This window comes from Lissotriton helveticus, chromosome 3_1 (genome assembly GCF_964261635.1).
Source record: "Lissotriton helveticus chromosome 3_1, aLisHel1.1, whole genome shotgun sequence".
NCBI lineage: Eukaryota > Metazoa > Chordata > Amphibia > Caudata > Salamandridae > Lissotriton > Lissotriton helveticus.
The window spans coordinates 1,634,974,298-1,634,999,745 of record NC_136061.1 but is presented as its reverse complement, the minus strand read 5'-3'; the positions used below and the strand labels follow the sequence as shown (position 1 = coordinate 1,634,999,745).

At 42.8% G+C, this 25,448-nt stretch overlaps 1 protein-coding gene across 1 annotated transcript in view; it reads left to right on the top strand.

Moving 5' to 3' along the window:
- The window catches only part of CCDC93 (CCC complex scaffolding subunit CCDC93), a 1,137,947-nt gene that overhangs the window by 234,735 nt on the left and 877,764 nt on the right, over positions 1-25,448 (top strand). Inside the window, exons 7-8 of the mRNA XM_078682376.1 lie at positions 10,680-10,780; positions 19,426-19,462. Of these exons, the coding sequence (XP_078538502.1) occupies positions 10,680-10,780; positions 19,426-19,462 (138 nt within the window). The remainder of the gene's footprint in view (positions 1-10,679; positions 10,781-19,425; positions 19,463-25,448) is intronic.

Genomic DNA, 25,448 nt, shown 5'->3' with positions numbered 1-25,448 from the left:
ATGCTGGAGCAAGAAAATCTATTCAGCTTTAATTTTATAATACTTTGTTTCATCTGAGAAGTTCCATGCTTTACCTATTTTTTTTTTATCTTAGTTGTCTCATCTTTAGTTTTAATGACCGTCATTGGTCTTTGAACTATTTCACTGTCTTAGAGGGTGCCTATGTTTTCCATCTGTGATACCTGCTGTATTCTTAGTAAAGCTATTTAGGCAACATACTAAACCGCAAACGTTTCTGTGTATATTTCCCCATTTCTATTATATTATGCCCACTATGTTCTTGTTTAGAATTATAATGGAACTGACTAAGAATTTCCAAATGTTTGTCATCTATTCAGGTAGTTACTCTCTTAGGGAATATTGGCTGGTGAATTAATACGTGTTTCCTTTTTAGGTCGAGAACCTAAAGGCTGCGCTTGCGCAGTCTGGGGAGGAGATTTAATGATTCTTAGTAGGGCTTAAGAACCCGCCTCCCTGGCCCCTCTCTCCTCCATTGGCTGGCTTCCTAAATGGAGGCCAGCCATTGGAGGAGAGAGCCGTCACTCTGATTTAGCCCCGTCTCTTTTGGATTCGGGGGCGTAAGTTTTGCTGTTCTTTAGCTCGTGACGTCGTCCGTCACTCAGGACAGCAAAACACGCCCCCGAATCCGAAAAATTTCTGAAGCTTGAGGCCGCCATTTTGTTTCCTTCGCAGTGAAGGTAAGCCGTTCCTCGCTGTACTCTTGCCTTTGATTTGTTGTATGACGAACATTTATTTCCATATGGTTTCAATTAATGCTCCCAGGCGCGATAATTGAAAGTATATGGGCGCGCACCACTCGCAGCTTTGTTGTTTCCTAAACACGATTGCTTTCTGTTTCGTGATCAGGCTTTTTCCACCCAGCGGGTGCGGAGGCATGCGAGTTAACCCGATCCCCAACACAGCCTGCCTGCAGGCGCTGTGCATTAGGTTTGAAGCGCGAGGCGAGGCAGCTGTGTGTGCTTCCAGGGCACGGATGTGTGCGGACTGCGCTAGCCGGGCAGGATCAGCCGGTAACGGGAACCCGAGCAGCGTCGGAGACTGCGAGAAAGCAGTGTCCCGAGGTGCCGCCGCCGGCTGCATCCTCTCCCGCTGCCACTTAAAAGGCAACAAAGTTCTGGTAATTCCCGACCCAAGGCGATGCAAACTAAAAGACGAGCTCTTCAAAAAGTCAAGTAAGAGTTCACGCTGGGTATGAGGGCACACGCCCCTGCAGCACAAAGGCATGAAGTGACATCCGAGCAAGAGATGTAGCTTTAATATGGTCTCTTGTAACTTAGAAAGCCGTATTTATTACTTTCCTTGAAAACAGACAACAGCTCCCTTCACCCCCACACATTTAATGCAACCCAGCACATTTTGTCCCGACGCCTCCTTCCTGCGAAAAGTGACTTATTTGCTTTGCGCTTGCCACATACTTTCCGCACCCGGGCCTGATGGATGCAAATGTAAATCTGCATTTATTTAATTGGATCATGTCCCGAGCTAAAAGAGATAAACGGCTTCCAGTTTGCCAACTTATTTCCAGAGGCGAGCGGAGTTGTGTTGAGGGAAAGTTAATGAACGAGAGAAGACACGGCAGTACTTAAAATACCTCCGGTCTGGAGTGCTGGAGAGGAGGCCGAGACTTCTCTCGCACTGGCCTGTCGTCATTTCTCTGCTCATTAGGACAATGGCATTTAAATCCAGGCGTTTCATTCTCTAATACTGAGAGAAAACGAGAACATTAAGAATTGTCCTTTGCTTTCAAGCTGGTAGCTACTTGTTTTTGTTAGTTTACTTCCATGTTTACTTTCAGTGGCTTGGCAAGGGTGCATTTACAATGATTGCACCCAGCCGGGCCATTGTGACCCTCTTTGTCGTAATCCCTTCTTTATGGAGCTGCTAGTTGTCACAATTTAAATGTAAAATTAGTGCGTATTTTTTCCTTTGCAGGGGCAGTGGCGAGGCGACACATTCAGCGGCAAGGGGCCGTCCTTCACTGCTCCGGTGTCACCTACGACGGACTCTGGATCAATGGCTGCCCGGTGTACTTTATTCTCCTATGCAATTGTTAACGCGCCTTAACATAATGCCGCCGCCTTGATTAATATGGTCTGCCCAGTTGTGTTAGCCCCCCATACCACTGTGTGCTCAATTAGTCTGACAGATGTAACGCTGCGCCATGAAAGCCCGCGCAGAGCGGCCTGAATAGGCCCCTTTATGGAAAAAAACACGCACGAAATGTGGAGGGATAATTCAGGTTGTTTTGTCCTTTATTTATTTTAAACCAACTGCATATTCATGGCGCTGAGAAATAACCCGTTCTTTAGGGCGGCGGGAAGGGGTTTTTCGGCGAGGCTTATGAGGTGGCAATACTTCGGCTGGGTACGTCCCGCCCTTGGGGACCGTATTGCCGCTTGTTTCATGCATCTGGTGAAAGGTTGTCTCTTGATGTTGTTTTCGCGGCACGCTAGCGCCTGGATGCAGTTGCAGTTTCGCTTCTCGCCACGGGTTTCAGATCTGACTGTGCCCCGGCGGCTGTAAATTCTGCAGGTTCCTTTGTGGTCTGCGTCAGAGGCCGCCTCGTGACGAGAAAAGAAGTGGCCGCGGTACAAGATCGGGGTTCGACAGGATCTGGAAGCCAATGACCCACTCACCAGTAAGGAGGACCGCACCAGCGCCCAGGCTCACGCGCACCTCTGACATACTGCGGCAACGCTCCTCCTTTCATCATTTACAATTTTATCATTTCAAACGTGCCCAGCCCCATCGTTGCAGTTACAATAGACAACTCTTTAAAGGAAAGTTGTAAGACGCGTGAAATCTCCTCATGAAACAACGGTTTATTTCTTGCCGGGTTATGATATTTTGAATTATCCAATAATTGAAGCGAATGAATATGTATTTAATGGGAAAAAAATCTTGTGTTCAGAATCTTTGGGTATATATCGGGGAGCCCCTCTTTCGCTCCCGAGCTTTTTTCTCTCTCTCTTTGCGCCTTATTTCTCTGCCCCCCACACTCTCTCTCCCCCCCAGTTTCCTCCCCCCCATGTTCCTCTCTCCCGCATTTCTCTCCTTCCCTCCCTCTTTCTCCCCCGCTCCCCTCCTCTTTCTCTCGCACGCTCTCTCTTAATTTCCCTCTCTCTGCCACCTCTTCCTTCCTCTCTCCTTTCTATGTCCCCTTCGCTCCCCTCCGCTGTTTCCATCTGTGTCAGAGGCTGGGGAGCAGGTCCTTTGGAGAGCTCTCTAGAGGGGTGTTTCTGACAGGAGTAGGTGAGAGGTTTCTCTAGTGAAGCGGCCAAGTTCCAACAGAGAGGTGGCGCTGTGCAGCGGCATCCCCCAGCCACAGTGTGTGTTTGTGGGAGGAGGCGTCCTTTATGCTCGGTCCCGCGTCATCCCGAGGGACCTGCCAGGATCAAGGGACAGAAAACGTCTATAGAGAATAGCCCGCCCCCTCAGCCTTGGGTATGTCTATGGAATGGTCACCGGGCGTGGTTCTTCTCAACACCTCCCCGCCTTACTACCATTATGTATGTGAGGCACGCGCGTGGCCATGTGAGTGTGACCGTGTGTTTCACTCAGTATATGTTTGTGTCGGGTGTTGCAATGGGTATGTGTGCCACTAAGGAGGCATGTGTGTGAGTGTGTATGTGGCTGGGGTATGTGTGCGCCAATGTATCGGGATGTGTTTGTATGAGTGTAAATGTGGGTACGTGTGTTGGTGTATGTGTCTATGTGTAGGTATTGATGCAGGTGTGCATGCGTGAATAAGTATGAGTTTGTGTTTCTGTGACTATGCGTGAGTGTATGGGTTTCTGTGTGTTAGTATGTATTAATATGTGTGGTCTGTGCTCGCTTTGGTGCGTGTGGACATGCGCTTCAGCAAGGATGTAGGTTTGCGCCACGTTAGTGACTGAGTAGGTATATGTATGATTTATATATGTGCGTATGTAAGTATGCGTGTCACTATACTGTAGATTTGCACATTGTAATGTGTTAGCATAAATGTAGGTATGCGTATTAGTGTGTATGCATGCGGGTACCCTCAGCATCTCTTCAAGCTTATTTTAAGGCGTGTAACATTGTGCCACAGATAAAACTGGTGTGGCCATCTACATAGGAGATATGCACACATACACGCATACATTTTAAATCTCACATTTTATGTGTGTGCATATTTACAATTGGAATACATTTATAAACAATCATGCAACCTCAAATGTAAAGAATTAAAACAAACATCTCTGCTTTCAATTGAGTGTAGTAGGAGACATTAATGTGTGTGGCAAGGTACAGTGTCTTCTTGTTTTTTTCTGTGGCCTCCTGGTAAAATTACCAACCATGGTGGGAGGGGGCACAGGGGAGGAAAGCAAGACAAATAGAGCTGGGCAACGGGCCCCATTGGGCCCCTCACTAGAGATGCCCGTGAGTAGATATGTTTGTGTGCGTTGTTGGCTGGCATGTATGTTAGTAAGCCTGTTGATGTGTATATGTATAGGCATGTGGGTATTGGATTTATGATTAGGGGTGTCAAAGGGTTTGAATGTCGGTATGCATATTATTATGCTTGTATTGGATATGTGTGTAGAGAGAATATGCATTTAAGCATTTAGGTGAAAACGAATAAAGTAGTGCCTGCTCCCAAGTTAGGCCATTGGTCCCCATGTTATATTTCAAATGGTGTTCTTCCTTCCCCCCCACTTAATACCAGGGCTACTCTTTCCAATTCATAATAATTCCAGAACTGACCCCACCACTTATCTATGTTCTGTAGAATAGTGCTGATCCACTCCTGGGCAATGCATAACCTAGCCGTACAGATTGCTGTAAAATAAAACAGTGCCACAGGATTATGCACCTGTTCCAAGGACAATATTCTGAGCCTAGATAACCAAATTGTACTCCTGTCCAAACTGCTTTGGTTACCTCCGCCCAGAAACAAGTTATTTTATTATAGTTCAGAAATGTGCGAATGTAATCCACTTGCTCAATTTAGCATTGGGGGACATTTGGAATAAACCTGAATGTCTCACAATGTAATCTCATTGATGTATAATACTATCTATAAATTACTTTAAACGGCTGTAATCGCTGATTAGCTGCTACGAAAACAGCGTTACCAGCATCAATTGCAATCTGAATATTTTGTCTAAGAATTTCAATTACCAATTTCTCGTGGCTTGTGCGTGAGCTCTTGCGTAAGCTCCTCACCCTCCCCCCTCCCGGCTTGTGCGTGAGCTCCTGACCCCCTCGTGGTTTGTGCGTGAGCTCCTGACCCCCTCCCCCCCTCGTGGCTTGTGCGTGAGCTCCTGACCCCCTCCCCGTGCCTAACAAAATGAGTGTGTCCTCTCTACTACTCTCTAATGCTCACCTATTGCCATTGTAAATGACAATACCATTTATTTATGTTTAAAAAATTCATGAGCAATGCCAATAGCTCTACCTTTAATAATCCCAAGACCATTGCATTGTAAATGAAGTGAAGGTGAGCCGTTCCTCGCTGTACTCTTGCCTTTGATTTGTTGTATTACGCACATTTATTTCCATATGGTTTCAATTAACGCTCACTACCTCAATCACTCTCTATCTCACTACCTCACTCTTTCTATCTCACTAACTCACTTTCACTACCTCTCTCTCTATCTCACTACATCACAACATCACTCTATGCTTATATCTCACTACCTCACAACATCCCTCTCCCTCACTACCTCACTCTTTCACTACCTCACTCTCTATCTCACTACCTCACTCTCTATCTACCTCACTCTCTATCTACCTCACTCTCTCTCACTACCTCACTCTCTCTCTGCTAATGCAATAGGTATCACATATGCAAAAAAAAAAGCTAATGCCAATAGAAATGACAATGCCATTTATTTAGGGATACAAAAAAGATAAAAAAATAATGAGCAATACCAATAGCTCTACCTATAATATTGCCGAGACCATTGCATTGTAAATGCTTGTTCTCATGTTCTACGCTTATAGGCCAGTGGTCCTCCTCTATCCCATGTCCACATGGAAATTTATAAATGAAGTAAAATTTCAAGATTGAGTAAATATGTAATCTATGGGTCCGTTCTGATGCCAAATCTTAAATGTTTTCTTTGCTGGGGAGCCAGTTACAAACGACCTGTAAAGATAAATAAGTCTACTTTTCCTTGCTGGGGAGCCATTTACAAACGACCTGTAAAGATAAATAAGTCTACTTTTCTAAGAGACAGGTCTGCATTTGTTGTCCCATCTTCATTTTTACACTCTTTGGGAAATTTACTTTTGTTGTTGAATATTCCTTAAGCATATCCCTTATTGCATCATTTTTCTGTGTAGTGTTCATATGAAAATGTAAATCACTCATTAAGTTTATTTAGTGTATTTGCATACTTGTTGCATTTGGAGCATAAATCTGCCTCGAACAAGAACATTTGGATCTCATAAAATTGCTTTCCTCTAAGTAAAATATATACTTTGATCACTATTATGGCTTCAAGATTTAAAGAGTTTGCATTCAGTGTTGATTGAATCCAGTCACTTTCTGCATTTAGCCAATTCTGCTCTTGTGCCATCTTAGAAACCTTCAGACTTAGGTACTTCACCAGAAAACAGGGTCTCTTGGAGACAAATGATAGAAATGTTATCTAACATGTCACCAAAGTCTAAAACAGTCGAGATAAGCCATGTACTTTCCATGAAGATACCTTTACATTGTCCAGTGACCCCACATCCTAGTCTACAGCACTCGCTCTTCTTTTACCCACATCCCAGCTTGAGCTCAAACAGGAAAATCTATTTTCAGTAGAAATTATTGAGTCCTCCCTAACGATAAGGAACTTGAGGGATAGTCACTTTTATACTTCCATCATTATCCCTAGTGATCGCCATTGCATTTCCCTCCTACCAGCCTTAAAGGACTGTTTAATTTGAATTTAATTAGGAATTGTTTTATTTTATTTTTGACTTCTTGTCAACTCAATACCTTGTACTAACCTTATTCATAGACCTGCAAGCTCTTTTTTCTTAGTTCTGCACGTCTTGTTTTACCTTCTAGAAATGTAGCTCGGCTTTTAATGCCTCTTTTCCTCTCTTGTTATAAACCAACCTCTTCTGCTTGAGGTCTCCAAAGGTTAACTGTTGAAGCGATCTGCATTTTGTTAATCACCTTCAACAAGTGTGATCTATTTAAAGCTCTCCATTTTCTGTCCTTTCCCCTATTTTCTTGCTGTAGAAGTGTAGTATCTGGGTTTTCACTGTGTTCACATCTTTTCACTTACTAAAATCACCCTTCCCAAACATTCTCCCCCAGATTCATCAAAGTCCTATTTTGCGAGTCCTTAATAGCGATTATTAAGGAATAGCTATTAAAGAATCCCAAAACAGGATTCATGTAGAAATCGCAATAATTATAGCGATTTCTACTGCCTCCTTATTTGCGATTCGCTAATTGCTAATCGCAAATAAGGAATGGCTTTCCCATTCATTCCTATGGGCCTAAAGGCCCATAGGAATGAATGGGGAGTCATTCCTTATTTGCGATTCACAATTAGCGAATCGCAAAAAGGAAGCGATTTCAAGGGTGCCAGGGTGTCCAAAGGACACCCTGTAGCACCCCTGAAATGCTCATGTACACTGGTGTTGCGCACACACATGTCCAAAGGATGTGTGTGTGTAACATACAACTTAGAAAAATGCACTAAAGTGCATTTTTCTAAGTTTTCGCTATTTACCAGGAAGTCAGACTTCGCGGTAAATAGCGGCCCCAGATTGCGAATTCGCAATTTTTGAATGGTTCATGAATTGCATTTAAGGAATCTCTAATTGAGATTATTTAAATGCAATTATTCGCAAATTTGCGATTTCTACAAATGCGATTTTTGCATTTGGGATGATGAATCCCAAATGCAAAAATAGCGCTCGCAAAGGGCCAGATTCTCAGAATCTGGCCCTTTGCGAGCCATTTTCGGCTTGATGAATCTGGCCCTCTGTCTTTTATAGTCGTTCATTTCTTGTTCGGAATGTCAGTTACTACCCCCTGAATTTGTGATTTCATTTGCTTTTCCCAATTAACTGAGAAATATTTCTCAATTCCCCTTCATCTCTGGCCCCTCCGTTTCTTACAGCTTCTGGTACTAAGGTTGCAATATATGTATCTATGTGGTCCTCTCCCTCAGTATGTCTAGGGGACCCCCTGTGCTTTCCTTGTTTGTTCCCACTCCGGGTGTACTTGATCTGAGTCTTTTGACATCCTGTTCACCTTCTCGCCTTTCCTCTCCTTGTCGCTAGTTCTATCATAGATTCCTCTCTTGTTAAAGATTCTGACTGCCTTCCTAAAGCTAGTCTAGTATTTAATTCGGGAGGTTATTCTTCTTTATAACAAGCTTCGTTTTCCTAGAGGTACTTACTGACTAGTTAATCACTTGGTTTCATCCTCCCTCACACCCCTTATCTGCCTCTTGCGAGAAACCCTTTGTTGATCCTTGATGATCTTGATCATGGACTTTAATGGGGAAAAAAGAGGGAGTCCTCATACTCCGCTTCCGGTTTATCCCCATGCTCAATTCATGCAAGAAGTGGATTGTATAGTAGCTATGTAGATACAGATACAAGTGAATATTCCAGGTGCAGAATAACGATAGCTTTGAGAGCAGTCCTTAGAGTACAGTACAGGCTGAAGTGAATTCATTTTAATTTCACCTTACAGTTGAAAAATTGTATATGCATTTTGATTGCATAGCTTTTGAGGGCACACAAGGATATGCAAACCATCAAAGAGAAAACGGCCAAACCTTGACCGTTTCCTCACTGAATTTTTTGTGTTTCCAAAAGAGACAGTTGACCCGAACGTGAGATAAAACATTTCAGGGTTCCTTGTGGTTTGGTGCATAATTTATTTTATTGTATTGTAATTGCATTTGTATAGCGCTTACCCCGAACGAGGCATCGAAGCGCCTTTTCGATGAGTAGCATGCTACTTCGGGACCCATAGAGGATTCGTTTTGAATTTGTATAGTGAAACATGCAAGTACATTTTAAGTGGTGGATAGGTTAGTCAGTTATTTGTATTCGGAAGGATAGCAGAAGGATAGAGGAGGAAAAAAGGTTTGTATTTATATAATGCTTGTTACCCCTGATGGGGTGTTGAAGCACGCTACTCCGGAAACCCATGAAGTATTAGTGGTGAATTAGTATGTGTAAATGTTTTCCTTTTCGTTTTTGAGATTTGTCTGCTTTCTGTGACCTTCATTTCCTCTTTTTATTTTTAAGGTTTGGGGTAGTTTGTGGATACTCTGGAGGCGGTTTCTTGACTAGTATTGGACTTAATATCTTGACTCATGAAGGATATTTCCCTGCATTGTGTGTGGGGGTTGTGCTGACTGTGCTAGAGCAGTTTACTCTCAAAGGAGGGAGTTTCCTGGCTTGTGTCTTGTGTGTTTGTTTGTTTCCTGGTTTGTGTCCGAGCTATTTCCTTGTTTGTGTGGTTCCCACTTTGCACAGGCACGGACTGCCACCCCATTTTGGTGCAGGTTCTAGTCTCTTGTCGGGAAATTTAGTGGCTTGTAGAGAGAATTATTATAGAGTGTTTACTGGTGCATTTAACAGTTATTGTCAGAACATTTAGGGATTGTGGGTACTATTGATTGTAGCCGTGTCTGTAGCTAATGCTAATTTTGGAACATTTATTGTTTATTACTGAACCATCCTTTCTGAGTTTCCAACTTTCTGTGCTTTTTGTTGAATCCTTCATATTTATTGAAGAGGTAATTTGGGCTTATTTAGTGACAGTGTCACAGCTAATAATTGTGTGGAAGTTTGGTGGAAATTTCACATAGATTTAAGGACTGTTGAGCATAATAAACGAACACTGAGGTAAGGGGTAACTTTATACCTCAGTTGGTGATTCCATGTTCACATAATGCCAACTACATCATGGAGTACACCTGTGGAAATATTGCGCTCTTGTAAGGGTTGTTGTATTGCTTTTGCATGCATAACTGTGTCAGAGGTGTTCAGACACTCTTCCTTTTTTTTCAGTCCCAGCTCCTCTGCTAGTACTTGCTGTTCAATGGAAACATACATATCTGAGCAGGCTATACTGAAAAGGAAAATATTTCCAAACCATGCCATTCATTGTATGGCTTAGGGCCTTGCTGATTGGTTGGCAGACTTGTAAAATGGTGGACGGGTCTTCCTCCTCTTTAGTTCGCCAAACTATAAATTTAAAAGCCCTTAGTGCCTTTCATTGTTTTATATGCAATACGTGCTACCTACCAAAATTGAATGGAAGTAAGTAGAAGATGATCCAATATGATGCTCCTTTAGTTCCTGATTCTTACTAACTTTATCAGAATGCAAAGAGTAGCTACCTGTTGGAATGTGAGCTTGTGAACATTAGTTTTAACATCTGTGGGTCACAGAAGACTCTGTTCCTTTTGGAAAACAAATTGCAGTAATTGGAAGCAGTTGTGACAATTTACCTGAATCACAACTATCAAACTGAGCTCACAGTGAAACCTGTAAGACACTAAAAACTCTGTGAACATTGATTGTTAATATAGCTATTTGAATTATAAATGTCGTCATCCAGCGTAACTGAATATTTATTTTTTCATGAGGAATAATATTGTTTTGCTGCTTCATAAGCACATAGTGTAATGATTATTGTCTTCCTTGTCCTGCAGGATGTTTATAAACCTCAGAGAAAATACAAAAGGCAAGAGGGAGCAGAGGAGCTGACTGATGAGGAGTCCAGGGTTCATTCAACACTTTTGGAATATGGCAGGTGAAGTGCTTTGTTATCCCCATTTGTTCAAAGCTTTTCAATAACGCACCAGATCCGGTGGGATCGGGGAGTGTGCAACAATTAACAAAAACTTTGTAGAAATGCCTTGAAGGCAATGTGCATTGCATGATAAAGAAAATACAAAACTGCTAAGCCATTCTTATCTTTCATTGAGCTAAAGGTCCCTTTGGACTCAATGGTGCAGTTGGCTAAAGCCTCCCCCACCCTCAGCACTACCTCTGGCATTGTAAGTGTTTTAGTCTGTGTCAATGGCAGCTCCAATGCGCACACCCTGACGTCATTCAAAAAATGACATTCCTAATAAAGAACTTTCCTTTAAATTTAGACTGCAGCTTCCAGACACCATAGTCTACTTCCTGATGTTCTTCTCTCCTTCCAGTCGGTCCTGGACCTCTGCATGAAGATTTGGTACTCTTACACCGAAGGCGCCATTTCACTTAACACAGTACTCTGATTTGAGTTGCAAGAGAGCCAGCTCTATGGTGAACTGTGGATGGGCTTGTATGTAAAGCAATGCACTTCTATAGCCTACTACGAGATGCGTGAATGTCCTGTTCTGACACGCCGAGCTTGGACCAGTTCTGAACCCCAGCGGATTTGAGGTCAGCACAGTCCCCCTAAGCCTCATACCGAGTCCAGCTGATTTGCTGACAGTAAAGCTACCCCATGACTCTACCTTAACATTTTTTTTACCACTACATTGCCTTTGTTTAAGGTTGCAATAGAGTTACAATTTTTTCGCATTACCAAACTCTATGCCCCTGGGAAATTTCTCCAGGTTATACCCCATGGGATTTGAGAGGGGAGGGAATGCAGAGTGCAGCCATTTTACACATCTCTGAATCCAGATTTAGGCACAAACACTGATCGCCCCCAAGTCCTGATTTATCTCATCACTGACGAGGAGAGAGATTGTGTCTTACCTCTGAGGCTGCTTGGTAAGGCTGGACCTGTACTGCATCTGAGCATGTATTGTAGTTCCTATATTCCTAATAGGCTCTGCGCATTGGAATAACATATCCTGTAGATTAGACATAGGACTGAGGTCGACTAGGTCTCTATCGAATATATTAAACTTAATAATGAGTGCCAGCTAGCTCAGATCTCACTAGAAACTTTCTCGAAATTCTCAAGAAGAGATAAGTTTCTGACAACCGCATAAACATGACAACTTTGTTTCCCAAGAATAAGAAATATATCTCTAGAGTCGCGTAAACAATAGATAAGTATTTCACTCAGTCAATCGTGCATGCTTAGTTTCTACAGAGTTGCAGAGAAATAGAGAGACGGGCGTTTTCAATAAAAGGTTTATTGAACAGTCTTCTTTCTCATGCAAGAAAAGTGAACTGCTACAATCGTAATGCAGACTGCAAAGTATAATGCGTGCAGCGAGAACAATATTATAAAATAATACTGTAAGAACATTGTATGGTTTCTAAGCCATATAAAAATACATACATAAATAACAATGACTAAAAATACTCAACTGGTGTTTTCTAAAATACTCCTACCCCAATGTACCTAGCCTAAGTCTAGTACGCTGGAAGAAGTAGCATATGTTTAGTTTACTTTGCCAAGAATCTATCCAAGATTTCTCTAGGTTCTAATCAGCTCTACACCTTAGTTAGAATGAATGAGGTCTGGTATCTCTGTCTCGGGACTTGATTTCCCAACACCCCGCAAGGAGAGCTTGGAAACACTGGAGCTGGATTCTCGGAGAGAGATGGCAGCCTCTTGATCAGTGCGTCAGCTGGAGGGTCTGCTTCCTTCGGCACTTGCTGTAGAGAGCAAAAATACTCCTACCCCAATGTACCTAGCCTAAGTCTAGTACGCGGGAAGAAGTAGCATATGTTTAGTTTTCTTCGCCAAGAATCTATCCAAGATTTCTCTAGGTTCTAATCAGCTCCACACCTTAGTTAGAATGAATGAGGTCTGGTATCTCTGTCTTGGGACTTGATTTCCCAACACCCCGCAAGGAGAGCTTGGAAACACTGGAGCTGGATTCTCGGAGAGAGATGGCAGCCTCTTGATCAGTGCGTCAGCTGGAGGGTCGGCTTCCTACGGCACTTGCTGTAGAGAGCTGCATCGGGCAAGTAGATAGTCGAACTGCTCCGAACCACCATGTCTTGCTAGAGCAAGTGAAAGGTATATTTATACCTTGAAGGTGTCTAGGAATGCCATAGTTTGACGTAAAGTTGGGCATAATAACGTCAGGAAAGAACCCCTAGGGAATAGACGTTCTTTGCAAAGTACATGAGTTCTTGGACGAATCAATATTCTAGCAAGGGGAAGTTCCCTAACTGCTTAAGCTGATTTTCCAAGAAATCGTTGTGACGTTTGGTACGGGTGGAAGTAGCCATGCCTGTATTTGGTCTGCATCGGCTATGTCTAAATAAGGGCTTGATTTCTATGCCTATATTAGGGCAATATGAATTGTACCTATATAAGGCCATGAATCGGGAAAATTCACCCGGAGCCTAAAACGCCACACAACAAGCAGGATCAGGTGATAAGCGCCCCGGGGTCTGGCCATGGCCTGATCGCTGCACAGTACTTTGAAAAGCTTTACTCCAGTGAGCCAGCAGGTGACTTGCTCATTCAATTTGCATGCACTTATTTGAAAGCGAATTCATTTTATTAATTGTATTTTTGCTGCCAGAACTCCAGCTAAATCGGTTACACTGAGTTCCAGCTCTAGTCATAGGGGAATACGGCTTACTCAACAGTTTGGTACAACACAGATCACTCAGTTATATCTGGGTAATATGGTAAGCCTTGAAAGTAACTAGTTACTTTGTATGTATGTTTTAGTATCAATGAGAGAAGGTAGTAATATCAATTATCCTGTCACTGTGTTCTGTGGATTATAATATTGATCATTTTTTAATATAAATATAAGTATTAGAGTATTATAAAAAAAAAAGGGGCACAATTATTGTGTTTTCACAATCAGATAATCCAATTCTGTTTTTAACCCTTTTATTAATCTTCTATCTGTAACTCACTTATTTTGATCTTTTCTGTCTGTTCACCTTTTAGACGTACTGACATTTTACTGTGAGCATTCTGGTTCATAGCTGGAGTGGTTGGAGTCTCAGGTTGTTAGTTAAAAATAACTTTGAATAATAATATTTGCTGATTCGATTGTGCTTCCAAAACTACGCTGCCATTTATTTCGGCTGTTTGGTTAACTTTACCGGCATTGTTTGATGAATAAGGTGAAAAAAAAAAAAAGTTAAACTAAAAAGTGTACTCTGAAATGCAACCAAATGACCTTTCTTTGAATAGTGTAACATCTTTTTTCCTATTTAAAAATGTGTGCTAGTTTTTTAGCTTGTCACATTCAGTTGTTCCTTACAGAAATGTAGCAAATTGTGCAGTATTGCTTCAATTCTTATTCAGATCTAATACCAACCACCTGGGATTTTAGGTATGCAAACGAGGCAGTTTCTGCTGAATCGTCCATTCTGTGCAGATTAAGCAGAACACCTGGGGTTCTTCAGTGCAGGCAAGCTGTACTGTGGAAGCTTCCAAGGCCTCCTGGGGACACAGATTTAGCCGAGCACCAAGTCTTCAGTAAGTCAGAATTGCATAAATCGCCCAGCAGTGCAACTAATTGTGGATGCTGTGTTAGTCTTCTGAAGATAGGACGAGGTTCTCTCCATACCAAAAAAAGAACTTGCTTTTATCAACTGTCTGCTATCCTATGGCTGTGTGCAATAAGCTGGTTTATATGTTTTTTCTAAATTCAATACCCAAGAGGCTGCTGTCCATATTCAATATTGTTACTTCAAGCTCACAATGTCAACTGTGGGTTGCATATCTTGCAACAAAGACACTAGTTAATTTGTTGACTACCTGGCACTGAAAACTGTTCAGTGAGCTAAAAAAACGCTGCATTTGGAACCTCAGTGACCTCGGAAGCAGGGTAGAGCATCCGGCACGCTCCCTCCACACCCATTTACGGGTACGCAACTACCAGTTTACCCTAATGGGCCCTTTATCAGGTGCGGCCCGTGCGAGTGTGGGCGGTGGGGCTGGGTTGGGTTGGGGGGATTCGACACCTGGCCCCACAGCTCTTGCCTGCATGGGCCGCTGCTGCCCTTTATACAGACAAAATCGGTCAAGGGGCTTTAATTGTATTGTTCTTAATTTATTTTCACTTAACTTGAGTTACATTGAGCACATTCTTTGACATACATATAATTTTCTGTTTTAAAACACAACCCAGTTTAGTAGATTAGGATGGTTTCTGGCACTGATGAAATGCCTATGACCCATAGGGGCGATTAGTGACCTGAAACATGTCGACTGCACTGTAAAACCAAGGTCTCATCACTTTGCCTAATTGGTTCAGTTAGGTTTTTTAACCTTGGCACAGGCACTCGCCAGGAACAAACATTCTCAAGGGAGGGCCCAAAGCCAATTTTGGCTACACCTTTACCGAGTCTACCTTTCCCTCTTAACCCACGCAAATAGGGCAGTGACTTGAGCTCCTGCTAATACCAGGCGAGGAGGAGAAAAGATCTCCATGAAGGAGCCCCACTTTTTGGGAGCGCCTTGGGTATGGCAGTGCCCACCCCACAAGGAGCTAGTCCAATGCAGCTTGCCACATAGGTGAATGAGGGCTTTTGCATCTTTCACACAGGTTTCTCCATGATGAATGGATGACATTGGATCCACCAGTCGATTCTGCCTTTTGGTGGTAAAGTGAAACAACACAACATAATTACTTACAATTTGTTAACTATCTGTTGGCAAGAACCATGTTTAGTGAGCTCAAAAGCACTGCGTTTGAAAATGGCCATCCAACTCATGATGTGGTGCTCCGTGAGTGGGAGATTTCTGAATGGTTAATAAGCGATCAACTTTTGCTGTACGAATCTTTTGTACATAGATCCTTCTTTATCGCCAGCACCTTGCACTTAGAAGTAGGTTGCACATTAAAACACGGTGAGGATGTTGATGCGTTCATCTCTGCTCTCAGGAAACTGAGCGCAGACTGTAAATTTGAGGTATTTACAGAACAGTTAATTAGAGACCAGTACATTTGTAAGTGTTCGGATAAGAATATTCAGCAAAAATGACTGTCCGTGGGATATCCTACACTTGAGTAAACCATTCGTACTGCAAAAAGCATTAAACTATCTAAAGTTTCTGTTGAGGAATTAGAAGATAAGGTCTTAACAAATGATTCAGTGACTGTTGTTAGATCAAAGGATCTAAAAAACAATGTAGTGACACGTCCTGAAAGTAAATTCTTTAAACAAACTAATCTTTGTTTCCGTTGTGGGAATCTGTCTCACTTCAAGTCGGACAGAGGGAGTCCCGCAATAAATGTTGTTTGCAGAGTGTGCGGAAAACTAGGCCATTTTGCTAAAGTTTGTCAAAGTGGGAAGCGTGTTAACTCTTTCACTCAAGGGGTTAAATAAGTTTCTGCTTCCCCTTCAACTACAAATGTGTCAGTGGTGGAGTGTACAGATGAGTCTTAAAATAACATTCAGGATGAACTTAGAGACATGATTGTGGTTGTTGGTGAGGTGGATGTTACAGAGGGTGACATTTCAGAATGTGTGGATCCTTACGTTGATATTGACATTAGTGGGAAAAGGTGTCTTTGTTAGTCGACTCAGGGGCAAAGATAACAATGAACACCCAGGAATTGTTTTGTGAGGTTTGGGATTCACGACCTTTTGAACCTCCAGATCAGTCTCTAGTATCATACGAAGGAAGGAGGATTGAGCTTGCTGGGTATTTTGAAGACGTCCTTGTGTTCAGGGGTAGGAAAATTGATGGAAAAGTGTATGCGGCAATTAAAGGCTTGTCCATTCTTGGATGGTTTCACCAAGGGCTGTTTAAAATAGTACTCAGACCTGGGAAAAAGGATCAGGTATCTATTGTTCGTTAAGATGACTTTCATTTAAACCTGTTTGAACACTATCACTCTTTTTTACTGAGTGGGCCTAGGTCTGATAAAAGGATTCACACATCTCGTTAAGTTTAAAGACGATTCAATACCTATCAAGCACTGGCTTATGAATGTTCCTTTTAGTGTAAGGAATAAATTGGAATAGGAACTTCATGATTTGTGTCAGAAAGGGATTATTGAACCGATTGAATCTTCTCTTTGGCTGTCTCCTTTAGTTGTTGCAAAGAAAAAGAATGGTGAACTTCACGTTTGCGTTGACTTACGCAGCCTTAATAAGAACATTTGGATAGATTCTCATCCCCTCCCTAAAATCTCTGACATGTTGTCACCGATCAGTGGTTCGAAGTGGTCAGCTTACCACCAGGTGGTTTTGGAAAAAAATATAATTGACTTTCTAAAAGATGTTTTTCTGCATGAGGGTTTTCCTTCCACAATTGTTTCTGACAATGGTGTGCAATTTGTCAGCCAAGAATTTAAAACAATTTTGCCGGAAGGGGGAATATCTCATTCCAGAAGTTCACTTTATCACCCTCAAACAAACGTTCTTGTGGAACGCATGAACAGGGTTCTTAAAATCTGCGTGCAGTTGGCTCTGGCTGGGAAGTGCAATGTTCAAAATGCAGTTCGGTCCATGTTCTGGTTTTACCGTACCACACCCATTCGTCCACCAAGGTGTCGCCCTATGAACTTTTGCGAGGAAGAAAACTGAGTTCCAAAGTGTGTCCTGGATGGATGGCCAAGTGGGTAAAATGGACTCTGTGGTTGATTTGGATGGTCTTGTAAGGGAGAATGTCTCTCAAGCGCAATCTCGCCAAAAATCATATTTTGATGCCAGGAAAAGATCTGTTCCCCAATTGTTGGTTGTTGGTGATGATGTGAGTGTGAAGATCCCTGTACACAGCAAGAAAGGAGACTTGAAGTTCTCTGATCCTTCGGTTGTGGATAAAGTTTGTGGTAATGCTGTCAGGGTGAACAACAAACATTGATGGAATGTGCCTAGAATTGTTAAACTGCCTCCGAAGTGTAACAGCGAAGGTTTACTTTGCAGACAGTCTGATGTAACTGATGATTTGTCATCCAATTTTCCCTAGTTGATTTGTTTACATAGGAGCAGTAGACAACGTTTTGTTCCTAGCAGATACCGGTAATCTCCTTTGTTTCCACTTTCTGTTTTCTTCTATTTTTTCACATATTTCTTGTCTTCCTTTCCTTTCCTTTACTTCTTTTCTTTTCTTTTATCTTTGTTTTTTCTCCTGGTTGTTATCTTCTTTCCTTTTCCTCTTTTGTGAGGAGGAGGATAATGTAGTGGTCTGTTCTTCATTTTATGTTGGTTATGCTTACTTGAATGCTCACGCCATGATGTTCTGTTTGTGAGTATTCCACTCAGAATATAGAAACTTGGTTTTGTATTCCTTGTGTCAGTTGGCTCCCTGATGTTTTCCTGAGCTGGCTGCTGCGCGGAATCTGTTGACTAATAAACTCTGCTGTACAATCTACACTTCGTCTGCAACATACTTCCTACAGAGAGGTTACCAGTACGGGCTATGTAATGAACGGATACTATGTCTGACCCTCTCCGATTACTTATTTCTCACCATAAATAAATATTTTGATATTTCTTTCACATGTATGCGGTTGGTCCTTACCCAGTTTTACTTTCATATTGAAACTGTTCCACAAAACAAAAATCCATGCACATATTGAACATTTTTGTTCATGACTTGTGTGGTTTTGCTTTTTTATGGAGCATTTGACATCTCAAAATCCCAAGCACTTTGTTTGAAAACATACAAACACTGTAGCTCTTCAGATGTCCTCTTTTTTATTACCATCTCCTACTTTTTCCAATTGTCTGCCTGTCCTGCAAGATCACAGTCTTAAGATTTAGAGTTTTGGAGACTGCCCTTTGCTCTTTTCTTCTTAGGGAACACTTTTTCTGTGTGCAGAAACTCCTTATCTTACACATGGAAAAATATTGCAGATTCAAATGAAATGCTCACTCTTAACTTTATTTCCAGATAAACTTCAGTGCAGTATTAGCTTTGCAGGAGTGTTTGAGAATATGTTTACTGAGTTTACCTTGAAAGTCCTCCTCAAATTCTCAGTGGATACCCACCTGACCTTCCCTGGTGACTTGCGTTTCCCCATGCCTCAACTCAATTCTGGACTGTGGACTATCTGTACTCCTACCAGATTTTCAGCCTTTGTAAGTTTCATTTATGCTGGTCAATTGTTGCAGATACTGATTCTGTGAACCTGAATTTATGTGAACTGGTATCTGTCAGTTACAATGTGCATTTAACAATTTCTGAGTAACAAGCTCCGACCTATGTGTACAACAAATATGGAGAAGCGGCCTGATGCTCTTTTGTTATGCTTGAATTACTTAAACTTTCAACTGCTATGTCTTCCAAGTATTGCTGATTTGGTCCATGGTCTAAATTCAACTCTTAACCAAAAGTCAATCTGGCTGTACAGTTCAAAAATATAACTGGATCAGAACTGCACATGGGCACAGATTAACCAACAGTATATGCTTTCGAACCATCTATATTTTTTATTTTTCACTTACCGTAAATCTGCCGTCTCCTTTTGTTATTTTATAGAGATGAGAATGCAAATGGCAAAAATTAGACCAGTAATTTCCAAATTAGTGAGTCCAGGTCTGTTTACTCTTATCTTCTTTCCTTTCTAGGAGGTATGGTTTTAGCCGGCAAGAAAAAACAGATAAGGTAATAACAGCTGATGTGTATGTTGTGTGTTATATTTTGTGTTATGTTTTGTTTCCCATTGGCAACATTTATATATCAGACTCTACCACTATTATGAGACCGCAGGGCTTTCTGTAATAGCCATCCCTCGGTTCTTTATGGGTATTAAAGACTTCTTACGTGTTTAGTTACTAAGGTTTAGTGTTGGATAGTGTGAAAGTAAAATGAGATTTATTTTAAAATATCTTTTTATTGAAATTTAATCGCAAAGCGAATACAGTTAACAACCATTGGATTCGATACATGTTTCAGTTCAATTCAGTTTTCCCACAAAGCAAGACATACCCCAGTTGGAATATCATCACAGTAATTATTAGCATTTCTGGTATCTCTCTACCCCCACTACTCCCCATATGGGGTGGGTCCTTCAAACGGCATGCATATCATCCCCCTGCTTTTGTTCCATTCCCCCCAGATCTTTTTTGTGGACAGCCTCTCCCTTCATAAACCACCCTTTCCACCTGCATGCACCAATCCATGTCTGTTTCCCAGTCTCGGAACTTGGGCACTGGCACCCCCTTCCATGTTCTAGCAATGTTACGTTTTGCGACCATACATCCTAGGGTGACCTCGGTTTTTTCTCTTGCAGTGAGATCAGTTTTGTCCCAGACATTTAGGAGGCACCATCAGAGCAAGGCCATTTCTTCCTTCCCACACAGTGTTAGAATTCTTGATGTTATCATAACCCAGTATTTCAGGATGATTGGGCAGTCCCACCATTGATGATACAAGTTCCCGCCTGACAACACTTTCTAGGGCACAGCAATGAGGTGGTGATGCCCATTTTAACTAATGTACTTGTATAGTATGTTCCGTGTAAGATCTTTAATTGTATTAATCTGAATCTAGAACGTAAGGCCACCTTCCGCGGGGACGCCAGGTCCTCCTGCCACTCCTCGTCACTTATGTCCCCTATATCCGTCATCCATTTGGCCCGAGTTTTCCCCAAGTTAACAGGCAAATTGTTTAATATCTTCCTATATGTTAGTGAGATTGCTTTCTCTTTTAAATAATAATCCAAGAGGCTATCCTCTGGGGGGGGGGGGGCGGTAGTTCAGTGCCCCTAGGATTGTCCTTTGCAATGTGCTGTGTACCTGGAGGTATCCAAACGTTTCTCCTACATTGAGTTCATAGTCCCTTTGAACGTCGCTAAAGGGTATAGTCTTCCCTTTCGCCCATACGTCCCCAACCCTAGAGAGGCCGATAAGGTCCAATTTATCGAACCCGGGTTGTTTTGCTAACAGCCCCAGGTGTGCCGAATACCAGAGTGGAATGGCCAAAGTATTCTTATCCTTCCACCCCAGTGCAGCTGACACGGTGTGCCATAGTGTGATTATTGTTGATGTTTTGCGTCGTGGTTCGCCCTTTTTCCCGCTATTAATTGCTCTCTGATAGTTCCCCAGGTACCATATTGTGCTTGTCCTTCCTATACGCTGGCTCTGCTTGCGAACAATGTACCCAGTGATTTGTTACAATAGGTTGAGTAACCCAATAGTAATATTTTATTGCTGGGAGGGCGATACCTCTATCATACCAGCTGTTCATCAGTTTAGCCAGTGCTATGCGAGGGGTACCATTTTCCAAGAGGAGTGTACGTATCTCTGATTCTATTCCTTGAAAATATTTTGGTGGAATGAGATATGGAGTGTTTTGCAGGATATAGACAAAGCGTGGGAGCGCCATCTTTTTGTTTAGGGAGGCATTGCAGAGTAATGTGAGGGGAGGTGTCTTCCAATGTTGCATGTCTTAAGGGGGGTGCTAAGTTGTATTAGTAAAAAACTGCTGGGTCTGTGGTGACATAAATTCCCAAGGATCAAAACCCTTCAGTTACTCTTCGTGCCACACAAACCTTGGGGAGGTTGGTGCCCAGACCGCAAAGGACATATATTTGTGACATATCCCAGTTTATGGTATACCCTGATTATTTTTGAAAAAGGGTGAGTATATGCTGTAATCTATGGATGGAGGAGTATGGTTTAGCTAAATAGAGTAGTATGTCTTCTGCATACAGGGTGATTCTGTCCTCCTAGTCCTCTGTCCATTTAAGTCATCGTATGAGCGGATCACCTCTGATCCATATTGCCAGTGGCTCTGACACCAGTGCAAATATCAATGGTGAAAGTGGGCAGCCCTGTTGTGTCCCCCTTTGCAATTTGAAGATCGCTGATCTACCCCCGATTACTGTGACCTGTTGAAGGGTCTCTAAGTAGAGAAGCTTCATCCACGACCAGTATTTCTCCCTAAATCCTAATCTCTCCAAGGCAGTGAAGAGAAATTGCCATTTAACCATATCAAATGCCATTTTGGCATCTATTGACATTATTACAGCCTCCTTCCTAATGTTCCCAGCTCTCCTGAGTACTCCATTTAGGGGCCGTAGGTTGAGCGCCATACTTCTTCCTGGCATAAAGCCCGACTGATTGGTGATCGCTTCAGCCAGGCCCTCCCTTAAAATCGGTACATTCAAGTACCAAGGAGTAAGTGTCATCCTCTGCCACTTGGGTGACAGTGCACCCCCATATGCTGCAACCTATGGAGAGTGATCAGAAATACCCCTTGGGACGTGCGTAACCTCCCAGAACATCGAAAGTTGGTCTGCCTTTCCACTTATATAATATATACGTGACAGACTTCCATGAACCCCTGAGTGAAAAGTATACTGGCGCGTTGAAGGATTATGTTCTCTCCACACATCTACTAAGCTCATCCCTCAAGAATTCTTCTAGGGCCCTCCCAGGGGGATCCCTTTGTTAAGCTGGGCTTCTATCCCACTCTCTGTTAATAGCTGCATTACAGTCCCCCCCCCCCCATCCTATAAGTAGTTCTCCTTCAGGTAGATTTATTATATGTGACCCCAGATCTGCGACAGTGGAGGAATGCAGTGTGGGAGGTAAATAGAGGGAGATAATGTTCGGTGGCCTGCCCTCCCAGTGACCAGACAGGGTCACGAATCATCCTAGTGAATCATGCTTGACAAATTATATTTTAAAAGGGTATTTTAAAAGGAAAGGATTTACGCAGGAATCATGCTTGGTGAATTGTGTTTTAAAAGAGAAGGATTTACGCCAGAGAATACTAACTCCCCTCGATTCCCTGGTGGAACCGGCATGGGCCCCATCTATTTAGTGCACAGTAAGTGGTCCCTTGTATGTGGGTTTCTTGCAGCAATATTATATCTAGTGCATGGCGTTTTAAATACTGCAACATCACCCCTCTTTTGATTCTATCCCCAATCCATTTACGTTCCACAAGAGGATTTTAAAATGACATGGGCGGCTACTGCTGTCAGGTTACCATGCATCTCTTGATCCCGGGGAGCACAACGTTTCCTCCGAGCCTCTAGAGGCTGCTGGGTATCAAACAATCCAGCAGCTAACCGTATAGTGTTTTGTGGGGCCATTTGTCTTGTGTATGGTTTCTGTTCAGAACATGCATTGTGAACTTCATCTTTCTTATTCCACTTAAAATACCTAAGAACCTGTAACTCACCCTTGTGTACCCTCCCACCCATACCCCCGTCCCTGCCTCCCTGCAACGTCGACTTAAAACTGCCCCCCTCAACCTTGCAGAGAGTGCCTGTGTACCCTTTTCCACATAACACAACATTAGGGGACGGGACCCATCTGGCCTCTTCACCAGTTGAAGATTCCTCCCCTCAACCTGTAGTGAATAAGCCCATATAATACCGTCGACTATCGCGTTATCTGAGCCAATTTGAATTATTCCGAACTTCAGCTGAATAACAGTCACAAAAATGTTCCTTACATATCCGAGGGGGCCACTACGGACCTTTGGGAGTGTTCTTACTTCCACCAGTGTCTTATGCATCCTGCAGCTACTTTGTGGCTCCATTTTGTCTCTCACCTACCTCCAGACCTTCGCTCTGTTCCTGACCAGCTTTTTTTTTTTTAACACATTTTAATGTTCCTGACCAGCTTGTCGCCACTCTTGTACCTTGGTATGTCTTTGGGGGCTAGGTCTTTTGGTCCTGGACGGTCTCCAACCTTACAGCTACTCCCATGCTTCTTCCGGTGATTCGAAAAAACACATCTTCCCCTCAGCTACCATTAGGAGTCTGGCCGGGAAGAGCATTGCATATTTTCTGTCTTTATCCCGGAGCACCCGTTTGACCTCCAAGAAGGAGTGCCGCAACTTCTGAACCTTCACTGTGAAGTCCGGGAAGAAGGTTATAGTTGAGTTCTCGAACTTTAGTGGGGGGCAGAGCGGGCTGTCTGCAGGATTATGTCTCTAGCTCTAAAATTGAAGATCCTCGCAAGGATGGGACGCGGGGGTGCACCCAGCCTCTGGGGGCCTCCTGGGACCCGATGGGCACATTCTACTGAGAAGTATCGAGAGAGGGCGTGGGGTTGCAAGTGATTCTGGATGAGGCCTTCTACAAATAAATCCACGACTGGGCCTTCCGCTCTCTCCGGAACCCCCAAAACACAGACGTTATTTCTACGTGAGCACCCTTCATAGTCTTCAAGCTTTGCCTCTAATTCCGCCGTTGTAGTTTGGAGCTTTTTAACTCTCAGTTCCAATGTTTTGGTAGATTTCTGTAGTGTGGAGACAGTCTTTCGGTAGCTTTTACTAGTTCCCCCAGATAACATAGGTATGCGTGTATGAGTGTTACTTCTGAGGTAACCATGTCGATCTTGCTTTCATGTCCTGAGCACAAGCCCTGTATTGCTGCCATTATGTCTTGTCAGGTTGGGGTGTCCTCCTCCAATAACTGTTGTTGGCCGTGCATCTCACCCTTTTCCCCTGCAGTGCCCGTTTTGTAATGCCTGTATTTATCGAGTTTTGTTTGGTGCATAAGACCTAATATATTGATAGAGGTCCTTCACTCAACTAACACGTCCTCTGAGCCTTTGCTTCTGTTCAGCAAAGCCCTCCTCCAGGATAAGCCTGTACTTAGAATGAAATCAGATTTCCTGTCAAAGGTGGTGACTGTTTTTCATCTGGACCAATCTGTTACCCTACCTACCTTCTACCCTCCACCCCAACCCATTAAGGAGAAGCGCATGCCTTGGCTGGACCCTAGTGTGTGGTCAATTATATTGATCAGACGAAAGAGATCAACTCTGACATCTCAGTCTTTATAGAGTAAACTAGCAGCACAAAAGGAAAAGCAATTCAGAAGAAGATTTTGGTGTCTTCTGCGTATCAAGATATGCTATGCATTGGCAAAGAAGTAACCACCAGACGGAATCTGGGTCCATTCTATCCGAGCCAAATGTTTCACCACAGCCTTGGCCAGACTTGTTCCAGTGGCTGACATCTTTAGAGCAGGGATGTGGACCTCACTCCACACTTTCATCAAACACCACGGTCTGGACTTGGCAGTGAGAAGAGAAAGTCACTTTGCTTGCACTGGCCTTCAGGATTTCCTCATTTGAACTTCCTTCAGTGCCTCCGCCAAGGTGAGTACTGCTTTAGAAACTTTTCAGAGTTGAGGACTCTTCAAAAAAAAGTTATTTTTTTCTAATAAATATTCAGTCTACCTGCCGATTTGTCACTGATCCCACCCTGCTACCCGTCTTGGAGGAACATCATGTCCTTACATTTGTTACATAAGATGCCAAGTTATCTGCTATTCTGCACTGTTGTTTATACTGATGTCAATATTGTCTTCGCCACGAAAGGCAGATCAAAACAGACAAGAACTAATGACAGGGCACCAGGGTGGATGCTGCATGGCGCTGGTGATGTCACGGAGATGCGACTGCACTTTCTGCTTTCACATCGAGCCGGCACCCCCTATCTGCTAGCAGAGCTATGTCAGAAATTTCCGGATCTAGCCTAGCACCTGGAATATTCTGAGGTGAGGAATCTGCAGGTAGCTAAAGTATCTAACAGAAACATGGTTACGGAAAGTAAGTAACTTTTCTTATTGTACCTCTAATATATTAATATGGGGTGTCAGTAAACACATGACTCTCAAGCC